At 48.5% G+C, this 11071-nt stretch overlaps 1 protein-coding gene across 6 annotated transcripts; it reads right to left on the reverse strand.

Annotated features, from left to right (window-relative positions):
* Positions 1-650: 650 nt before the first annotated feature.
* On the reverse strand, positions 651-7966 carry Apol2 (apolipoprotein L2). Of its 6 annotated transcripts, none has more exons than XM_087557424.1 (5): positions 7814-7902; positions 7576-7603; positions 5722-5802; positions 5296-5422; positions 651-2474 (listed from the first exon to the last, which is right to left on the reverse strand). In XM_087557424.1, exons 3-5 carry the CDS (start codon positions 5750-5752, stop codon positions 1592-1594), a joined length of 1041 nt encoding a protein of 346 aa, XP_087413550.1. In that variant the 5' UTR covers positions 5753-5802; positions 7576-7603; positions 7814-7902; the 3' UTR covers positions 651-1591.
* Positions 7967-11071: the final 3105 nt, after the last annotated feature.

Below are 11071 nucleotides of genomic sequence, written 5' to 3' on the forward strand. Positions count from 1 at the left end.
CATAGGGGAGAGGATGGAGCCAAATGAGAAATTCCTCCTGTCCCATAGGAATGCTCTCTTGAAAATCTCTTCTACCTAAGAGGCTTTTTTTTACTTACTTACTTATTTATTTATTTATTTATTTATTTATTTATTTATTTATTTATTTATTTATTTATTTATTTATTTATTGAGGTGTTGGGTGAGACAGGGTCTCACTATGTAGTTCTTTCTGTCTTGGATCTCATTCTGTAGACCAGGCTGGCCTGGAACTCAGAGATCTACCTGCCTCTGCCTACTGCGTGCTGGAATTACAGGTGTGTGCTTCCAGGCCCAGCCCTAAGAAACACTACAATCAAGGGAAGAACATGGCTTTGTAGCCACCAGGCCTCTGCCCTCCCCGGCGGCCTGGTGTCTCCAGAGATGTTTCAGAACCACGTGGCAGAGAGAGAGGCCATGCTTATCCACATATGATCCATGCCCCATCAAGACTGACTACTTGCCACTTAATGACTCTCAACCCTGGGAATGACCACTTGGGACACTTCTGAAATGACTGAGAAGGATTCCACATGGGTAAACTGGGTCTCTGTGGCCACCATGACAGGTAGAGAAACAATCTGCAAGAGGCAAGAAAGGTAATTTGATTCGATACAACCAAATAGCCAGTGTTGGTTCAAACTGCTGGGATCTTGCCCCAGGTAGTTTATTTTAGGCATATTGAAGCATACCACAAGTTGGGCAACACTTTCTTGGTAATAATTAACTCAATCTGTGTGCACAATAAAGCTCACGACATGACTACATCAAACTCTTTCTGTACACATGACCTCTTTCATAAAGATGGGTTCTATAGGTGGACAAGTTCACAATAAGGGTCCAGAGGAAGGATCTGGTGTGGTCTTAGACACAGAATAGCATAAAGGGTCACCAAACTATTAACCATATCTGCTCCCAACCTTCTGGGCAGATAACAGGTTGTACATCCCTTCCTTTGAAGGAATAAATCTGGTGTTAACCTCCTGATTCCTCTGGTGCTGATCTATGAGCAGAATAACCTCTGGGCCTCCTACGAGGCTGTGCTCTACCCCTGGACCGAGTACATTGCCTCACAGAAGGGGCTGTGGATCTAGCTGTTAGGTGGTTAGGATAAGGGTGGATGCTCTCCGATCCCACATCCTAAACCCTGCTCTAATGCCTTGTTTTCCTTTCCTATGACTTTGGGACCTTCAGTCTGGGATGCCCCGTTTTCCTAGAGTAGTTGGCTAATATTCTTTGAGCTAAAGTCTACATAGAACACAGGGTAACAGAGGAAGATGAGCAGAGAGGTGGTCTTGTCCATCACCCTCCCCCAATCTCCCCCCCCCCCCGTCTCCTGAGGAAGCTGTGCCTCTGAAAAGGTATGTCAGGCTGGCCGACCTGGACATGCTACAAAATCTCTTGACCTGTCAGTCCAATCTGGGTCACTCCCCAGCCCTAAATCAATCACCATCCCAGCACACCCTAGAGAGAGTCAATAGAATTTCACTGGTCCTCAAGAGCACCCTGGTCCCTTGACAACTCTTGTGCCCACTCTGTCATCACCCCCACTCATCACCACCACCACTGTTATCTAGGACGACTGAGTTGAGCCTGACTGCAAACCGTCATAGATCTGGACAAGCACCTCCAATTTCTCCTCCAGCTCCCGAGCCTGCTGCCTCAACTCCTCGGCAGACTTTGCTTTTGCGCCCTTGTACAAATTCTTGGACTCTTTCACCAGGCTGATCACATCCCCAATGAGGGACACACCTGCGGTGGCTATGCCCATGATCCGGGTTCTTCTGCTCATTGCCAGGGCAGTGCCTTTAAAGGCTTTCTTCACATGCTTATCGCTTTGGGCAGAAATGCTTCCCACGGTCATGAGGCGCTTGACACTAGCTGCTAAGGCAGGGTTGGCTTTGGTAAGCTTGATGGCATAGACGCTCTGCTCAATGCACCGTAGGACTCGGCAGCAACTCTCAGATAAGGAAAAGACTTGGGGTCCTGAATAAACCACGGCCTCTGCAGCCATCTTCACTTTAACCATGCTGGTTGACACCAGGTGGCTGGCTTCTGTTTGGGCTGATGACTTACTTGTGTAGTCCACGATACCCGTGGAGACACTAGTCACAGCCGCTGCTGCTCCCAGACCCATCCCTGTTGCCAAGAGCACCAGACTGACCCCAGCTGTCACAGGTACCAGAGCGAGGCCAAGGAGGGTCAGGACTCCAGACACAGTACTGGTAGAGCCAGCTACCACCTTGGAAATGGTGCAGTCCCTGTGAACCTTGTCAACCTTGTCTGCAAGGGTGCGAAGCTTCCTGACGTGTCTCTCCAGCTCCAGTTTCACCTGGGGAAACACATCTATGAACCTCTCCACATCCTGCAGGTCATGTTGGAGCCTGTTCTGGTCTTCCTCAGCCATGTTTGCTGTGAGCGCATTGAGGGCATCACGTAAAGTGTCTGCGTCAGCTCTGTAACAGGTATCAAGTGATAAAGAGAGATTTAGCTAGGATTTAGGTCAGTGGTGGAGTACTTGCCTAACACACATGGGGCACCAGATTCCATCCCCAGTGCTATAAAAATATGAAAATAAACAGTTTGTTATAGGCTCCGTAACATGTACTCTGCCCAGGTCACAGAGTGCCTACTGTGACTTGGGAGGGATTTCACAGACACACAGAATCTTCCTTCTGATGGTGAACACTTATTAATTGTAAATTGTTCTTAATCAACAGACGATAATGGGTAAAAGTTGTGTTCAGATGCTCTTCATGGGGCTGGGGAATTTGCTGCACAGTTAACAGTGCTTGGTGCATGGTCTATGTGGTGAAACGCTCAGGATCGCCTATCCCTCCAACTTCAGGGGATCTGGCACCCTCTTGTGGCTTCCCTAGGTCTGTGCATGTGCACATTCACACACAGGTAAGTTGATAGATAGATAGATAGATAGATAGATAGATAGATAGATAGATAGATAGATAGATAGATAGATAGATAGATGGATGGATGGATGGATGGATGGATGGATGGATGGATGGATGGATGGATGGATGGATGGATGGATGGACGGACAGACAGACAGACAGGTAGACAGACAGGCAGATGGACAGGCAGGTAGATAGATGGACAGACGGATGGATGGACAGATGGACAGACAGACATATGGACAGACAGGTAGATAGACAGACAGACAGACATGTGGACAAGTAGACAGACAAACAGGGATGGATGGATGGACAGACAGACAGATAGTTAAAAAGTTATTAAGTTGCCAAACATGGTGGGACACTCCTTTCACTCTTTTAATCCCAACACTTAGGAGGCAGAGACAGGCAGATCTCTGAGAGTTCAAGGCCAGCTTTATCTACAATCAAATTCCAGTATAGCCAGAGCTATGTGGAGAGACCCTGTCTCAATAAATAAATAACATAATAAATCTTATTTGTTCATTAACTGCTTTTGTTCTTGCAGTTAGAGAGATGGCTCAGCAGCCAAGAGCACAGTCTGCTCTCCCAAAGCATCCAGGTTTGGTTCCCAGCACCCAAATGACAGCTCACAATTGCCTATAACTACAGTTCTCGGGGCTCCAATACCCTCTTCTGGTCTCAGTGGGCACCAGGTCCACACATATACACACAAGCAAAGACATATAAAATAGAAATAAACAAGTCTTTTTAAAAAACATAAAGGGGTTGGGGATTTAGCTCAGTGGTAGAGCGCTTGCCTAGCAAGCGCAAGGCCCTGGGTTCGGTCCCCAGCTCCGAAAAAAAGAAAAAAGAAAAAAAAACATAAAAAACATTCTTTGGGAGGGGTGGGGATTGGCACAGTAAGTAAGATGCTTGCCTACCATGTATAAGGCCTGGGGTCTAGCACTGCATAAAGACAGGCATACTGATACACATCGATAATTCTAGCACTCGATAGGTAGAGGCAGGAGGATGAAAAGTTCAAGATGGTCTTTGGTTATGTCTGAGTTCAAGGCCAATGTCAGACCTTGTTGAAAAAATAAATAAAATGCCCTGAGTACCAAGCACTGGATAAAATAGAGACGCCTTCTTGCTCAGGGGTGACACTATGACCATTGGCAGATTTATCAGGGGTGGGGAGGAACTGTGAGTGGGGGATGGGGGATGGCTCTGCTGTTGAGCACAGGGAAGCAGGACTGTGTTATAAGTCATCCTTAATTCATGGCATGTTTGCTAATGTGTCACGAGGTGCCTTCCTTTGCCCTCTGCGGCTGAGATACAATCAGAAGGCCCTGTCATGCCTGCCTGCCAAGACTGTCTGCTCCTGGCTGGGCACTTTGGCTGGGAACTCATTTGAACCGAGCCACGGTGAGTGAATGAATCTTCTAAGTGTGAATGGATCCAGCAGATGAAGTCGTTTGAGCATTGTCAGGAAGCCACAGTAGGAAGCACCACAAGTGACCTCAAGGGATGGGTCATACACATATGCAAGGACACTAAAAAAGGCGTAGAGGACCAGGGTTCAGTTCCCAGCACCCACATGGCAGCTCACACCTGTCTGTAACTCCAGTCCCAGGGGATCTGACGCCATCGCACAGACAGCCATGCAGAACAAAACACCAATGCACATAAAAACAAATAAATCTCTTTTTAAAAAATTAAAATGAGCATAGATAAGATTGTGCTGGGTGTAAAAATAATTACAGGGGCTGGAGAGATGGCTCAGCAGTTAAGAGCACCGACTGCTCTTCCAGAGGTCCTGAGTTCAGTTCCCAGCCACCACATGGTGGCTCACAACCATCTGTAATAAGACCTGATGCCCTCTTCTGGTGTATCTGCAGACAGCAACAGTGTTTCATGTTGAGATGTGAATCTCGCCCCCACAGTGTATCATAGTTGAATATATCTTAAAATCAGGAAAATCTAGGATCTGATTTCTGTACCCAGGCATTTTCTATATTAATGAGTGTTCAGTCTTTACCCTATGGTGTGCAGAAGGGGCTTTGGTGTCATTTCTGACCTCCAGGAAAGTAAGAAACCCCAGGTCAGCCTTAAGGACAGTGTGTGTGTGTGTGTGTGTGTGTGTGTGTGTGTGTGTGTGTGTGTGTGTGTGTGTGGCCCAGCCTTCGGATGCCTCTCAGTTTCACTGAGAGACACGGGCACATTCCCAAAGCACAGTTGTGGGTGTATCCAGGAGGTGCTTTGGAGAGCACCACCCATGTGAACAAGGGCACTGGGTGAGGAAGACACGAGGTGAATAAGGCTGCACCATCCACAGGCAGGGGACGAGAAGCCAGGAAGAGGGAAGTCCTTAACTGCAGGTGACCTGGACAACTCAGCCTCAGCCACAAAGGCCTCCCAGGCTCCATCTTCAGTCAGCAGCAGCTTCAGGTCGTCCCTGCCCGACGTGTGCTGCAGATACTCAGTGGCTTCCTCAATGAAGGTTCTGCTTGCTGGGTGGAGAGGAGAGGAGGTAGGAGGACAAATGGAGGAGCTTGAGTAACGCTAAGCATTGAGCCGGCTTCCCAGGCTGCCCTAGTCCCACCCGAGGAGGTGGGATTAGGAAGGAGGTGAGTCCCGCTGTACTCCCCAAGGACAGGGCCAGACACAGACCTCCCCTGTGGAGAGCTGGTGTTGGGAGAACACCTATAATGCCCCCTTGGGTCACCCCTGTGCTGTCCTCAATTTCTCTACACTCGGTATGGAGGTCCAGGCCACTGCAAGAAGAAGCCAGGGGAATATAAATAACTACCTGGAGAGTCCTCGCCATCTGAAGGGTCCATGGTGTCAAATGCAGGATCTCTGCCCCAAGCTGCAAGGAGGAGAAAACAAACTGCAACAGAGGGGGATCAGCTACAGAGAAGGCAAACACCTAAGCCCTGTAGCCCACTGTTCCCTCCACAGTGTCTGCCGTGGACCAGACATTACCCAAAGTGTTTCTCTTCCCTGTCGTCTGCAGACACCTGCTTGTCATCTAACTGTCCATCCCAAATCTGCCATTCCAGCCCAGGCAAAGGCACCTGTCCCATTGGGATCAGCTGATGATGCAGCTGTGGGAAGTAACTAACTTTGTATACAGAAGGCAAGAAGAGGGGGAATGCTCTGGCAGCCCTCTGAGGGTAGGAACACATGGGAACTAATGATAAGAACTGGTGTTTACAAGGCTAGCTAACACCCCCAGTCTGCATACCAGTGTTAGAGCCAGCATGTGAGCCCAAGCCGTTCTGAGGCGTGACCCCCTTGACTAAGCCTGGGTCCCTTAAACACTCCAGCAGGATATATCCTCCTGTTCCCGTGCAGTGTGCTGCTGATGCTTCCCATCAACAGCCACGCCTGTGCCCTCCAGGGGACAAGTTCACACTCCTTGCTTCTGCAGGATCCTGCATCTAACCAGGGCCTAGAAGCCTGCCACTCCCTGTCTCTGTTTTTGTACTTGCTCTGGGCTGCCCATCTACCATCCCTAACCATTGAACCTCAGGTCATAGCCATCCTTTATGTAAGTCACAGCACTAAGAACATTCTCCTTTAATAGAACTTTGCATTTCAGGTTACTTCCTCAAGAGGTCTGGTAAAATGGCACAGTAGGTGAGGGTGCTTGTGGCTAAGGCTGATGAGCAGAGTTCAATCCCAGACCCTTATAGTGGAAAGACAGAGTTCACTCTCACAAGTTGTCCTCTGGCTTACACACACATACACAAACACACACACACACACACACACACACACACACACACTTGAAAAATAAGTCTAGGCTGGTGTGGTGGCACATGCCTTTAATCCCAGCACTCTGGAAGCAGAGGCAAGTGGATCTCTAAATTTAAAGCCAGTCTGGTCAACATAACAAATTGGGGACCAGCCAGGGCTACACAGTAAGACTCTATTTCTAAAAACAAAAACAAAACAAATAAAAAAGAGAAAAAGAAAGAAAGAAAAAATATTTTAAAAAATAAAAAGAAACTAGCTTACTTCCTAAGCAGAAAGCTAAAAGTAGTTCCATCCCACTGGTATGGTGGGTGTGGGCAATCAGTAAGAATTGTTTCTGGGGCTGGAGAGATGGCTCAGCGGTTAAGAGCACTGACTGCTCTTCCAGAGGTCCTGAGTTCAAATCCCAGCAACCACATGGTGGCTCACAACCATCTGTAATGGGATCCGATGCCCTCTTCTGGTGTATCTGAAGACAGCTACAGTGTACTTACATATAATAAATAAATCTTTAAAGAATTGGTTCTGGGGGTTGGGGATTTAGCTCAGCGGTAGAGCGCTTGCCTAGCAAGCGCAAGGCCCTGGGTTTGGTCCCCAGCTCCGAAAAAAAAAAAAAGAAAAAAAAAAAAAGAATTGGTTCTGATGGTATTTTTCAGGCATAAAAAGGCCTGACAGAAACAGAGAGAGGCCTGCAAATGTCCCCCAAGTCACCAGATGAGATGAAGTGGCCTTTTCAAGTGCCTGTCCCTTTCCGACCTTCACTGCCATTTCCAATCCTGCCCAGCTCTGCATGCACACTTGGTACACCGAGGCACTCCATTACAGGGTTAACTACCACAGGGTTAACTTAACCAAGACTTGTCTGGCTCTCCCCACCTCTCTGGAGCTCTGGGAAGGCACCTACCAGCCGCCAGGACCAAGAACCCCAGTTCCTGCAAGAGCAACAAGGAGGAGAGTTTCTCAATGTCTTCTCAGAAGGTTCATCAATATTCTGTCCTTTCATAAGCAGATAAAATCTTCTTGCTCTGTTATTCTTGTCTTAGTGGTGACTACTCACTCCCCACCCCCAGGCAGAGAAGTTCATATGCAAAGAAAGCCCCCAGTCTCAATTCTTTGGCCCCTCAGTAAAGCCTTGCACTGACCTGGTCCCGTGCTGCTGTAGCCGGGTGCTAATATGGGCACAGTGGACCTCTTAACGCGGCTGTGACTCGGTTTATAGAAAGGCTGTTCCAGGAAGGACTACCCCGCCCTGCTTCTGGCCAGCTGTGCAGCCCTGATAGGAACCCTCTTCTTCCCAGCTGGAGCTCCAGCAATCAAGCAAAGCCCGACCCACCCCTTCTCAGGGCATCCTCAGGGTAGGGAGGGAGGAAGTGAAGACAGCTTGCTCCTTCTAAGGGGTCCCTGATGACCTTTCAGGGTCATGTTGAAGCCCCTCTAGCCAGAACTCCAGGCCTCAAGCCTGCTGCAGCCCCTCTGTCCTCCCTCCTTCCCTCCCAACCATCCAATTCTATCATACACCTTCAAGTGCATCCTGCCCCACTGACCGTGACACCTCCACGTCTTTGCTGTGACTGACCCTCTAGTGAGACTTTTCACACTCCACAGTGAGACACTTCTATTCTTCCTGACCCTTCATCTCCCCACAGTGGCTGTGGCACCTTCCTCCCACTGTAGAGACGCCAACCCCATCCCACAGGTGGGCAGTGGCCTTTGGGGTGTCAGCAGCACAAACGATGTGTCCATCAGTTGAAAACACAGGTTCTGGGGGTTGGGGATTTAGCTCAGTGGTAGAGCACTTGCCTAGCAAGCGCAAGGACCTGGGTTCGGTCCCGAGCTCCCAAAAAAAGAAAAAGAAAAAAGAAAGAAAGAAAGAAAGGAAGGAAGGAAGGAAGGAAGGAAGGAAGGAAGGAAGGAAGGAAGAAAGAAAGAAAGAAAGAAAGAAAGAAAGAAAGAAAGAAAGAAAGAAAGAAAGAAAGAAAGAAAACACAGGTTCCTGGTGGGCAGAGTGGAGATCAGTGCTGCCCCATTTACTCCGAGACTGAAGTACTAAGTGTGACCTTTAAAAGACACATTGGTGGCACAAACCTAGAACCCCAGCACTCAGGAAGCTTGGATGAAAAGGTTTAGAGCCAGACTGGACTATGTAGGGGAACTGGGATTTCTAGAGAGACACTGTCTCAAAAATAAAATAAAATAAAATAAAAATTAAAATAAAAAAAGGCTGTGAGTTAGTCTGCACCTCTGTGCACTCAGTCTCTCACACCCATGGTCTACCCAGTGATCTTAGGATTACAGAGCTGGTATGGCTCTAGGGATAATGTTTGGCAATGTGTCCCTCTTAGTCCCCACACCTTATGTCCTTGCCTATCTGGACTCCCAGGACAGCTCCTGCTTTCTGATATGAGGAGTCAGGGGTGAGGTGATCCAGCTGATTAGTCTGGAGCCCTTGGCAAATCGCCCCACCACTGGGCCCTCAGTTTCCCCCACAGGACCTGAAACAGACTTGATGCTCAAAAGGAGGGTTAGATGAGAGCTCTTTGGGCTGTCTGCATCTCAGGAGCCAGACTTAGTCCCTGTCAGACAACCAGGGAGGCAGCACCAAGATTCAAACTGAGATAAACATTCTGACATGTGACACCCATAATCCCCCCTTTTTGCTTATAGTTATTTTGTGGTCTTTTTTTCCCTATAGTTTCCCTTCCATCAAGTCTTCCCCCTTTTCGAGAACTGACATTAATAGTAATTCTACAGCCAAACAAAACTACTTAAAGGTGCAGAACCAGGTGAATTCCCAGTATGAGCAGTGAGCAGTAATCAGGCTGGAATAGACCAGAACATGGTCTCTCCAACAGTCTTGGATGGAGCCACCTGGATGGGACTCACTTGGCAGGTTAGGGTACAGAGATCTTGAACCCTAGAGACTCCCCGACATCTGAAGATCTGCTACACAACAGCTCAATTTGACTGGTGGCATCCTAAGCAAGTCTCCCAGGATGCACACACCCCATCCCACCCCGGCACAGGGATTGATTGACATCTCAGCCTGAAGTCAGGCAGAATGCAACACCATCTAGTGGATGGTGGAAGGATCAGCAGCCAAAGCCATCTATCTGGCCACCATGATCACCTCGATCCCAGCACACATTGGCACAGACAAGCCAAATTTTAAAAGCTTGTCTGGGTGCTATACTGGTGGCCCCAGGACAGGCACCCATGTCTCAGAATGCAGAAGGGGACAGGGACCTCACAACTGAGCATTTGACCCAGGACTTCTAAAGTACCTACTGGTCACCCCAGACTAACCTGCCAGGACTATGAAACACAGGAAGGAAAACCATATCCCCCATTCATAGTCCTGCATGAAGGCCTGGGAGTGGGAAGGGCAGCCATTGCTCCCAGCCACCGCAGCCTGGTCACCGGCCTCAATGAGAGAACTGTGCTGTCTTTGTTCAGATGGGATGTCATGTCTCCAAACATGTCGGCTTCAGGGTTTAGAGTGAAGTATAAAAATGACAGGCTCGGGGTTGGGGATTTAGCTCAGTGGTAGAGCGCTTGCCTAGCAAGTGCAAGACCCTGGGTTCGGTCCCCAGCTCTGAAAAAAAAAAAAAAAATGACAGGCTCTAAATCGCCATTACTGAACTTTTTTGATGCCATGCAAATAACGCTGCCCTCGGTTTGAGGCACAGATAACTGTCAGGAGCGTCAGACACATTGGCTGAGTGAATACAGCAGCTTTGGGACTCCGATTTCAAACAGGACAAACTATTAACCCGAGAGGCTGGAGTTCACCTCAAAACTGTTGAGAGCTGAGAATGAGGATGGTGCTGGTGAGCTTTAACCAGAGAGAGGATCCCGTTTCAAGTTCAGTAGACTCTCAAACAGGAGGGAAGAGGGGCTAGGAGCCACCCCATTGGACAGCTCTGCAGCATGTGTCCAGGGCATCACCACACTCCTCAGTCACCAAAGAGGGTTGGCTGAGGTCAGTCATGCCACAGCATGGCCTTGAAATTCATAGCACCCGGCCCCTAGAACCAGACAGAGGCCAGAGTGTGACGCTGGCAGAGCCTGTAAACCAAGAATCTGGGATTGTGTGGGCCTTAAACCCAACGCCATGTGTCCTTTTAAGAGACCTACAGGGCTGGAGAGATGGCTCAGCGGTTAAGAGCACTGACTGCTCTTCCAGAGGTCCTGAGTTCAAATCCCAGCAACCATATGGTGGCTCACAACCATCTGTAATGGGATCCGATGCCCTCTTCTGGTGCGTCTGAATATAGCTACAGTGTACTCATGTAAATAAAATAAATAAAATCTTAAAAAGAAAAAAAGAAAGAAAGAGAGAAAGAAAGAAAGGAAGGAAGGAAGGAAGGAAGGAAGGAAGAAAGAAAGAAAGAAAGAAAGAA

The sequence above is a fragment of the Rattus norvegicus genome, chromosome 7 (assembly GCF_021556685.1).
Source record: "Rattus norvegicus strain SHRSP/BbbUtx chromosome 7, alternate assembly SHRSP_T2T, whole genome shotgun sequence".
Lineage (NCBI taxonomy): Eukaryota > Metazoa > Chordata > Mammalia > Rodentia > Muridae > Rattus > Rattus norvegicus.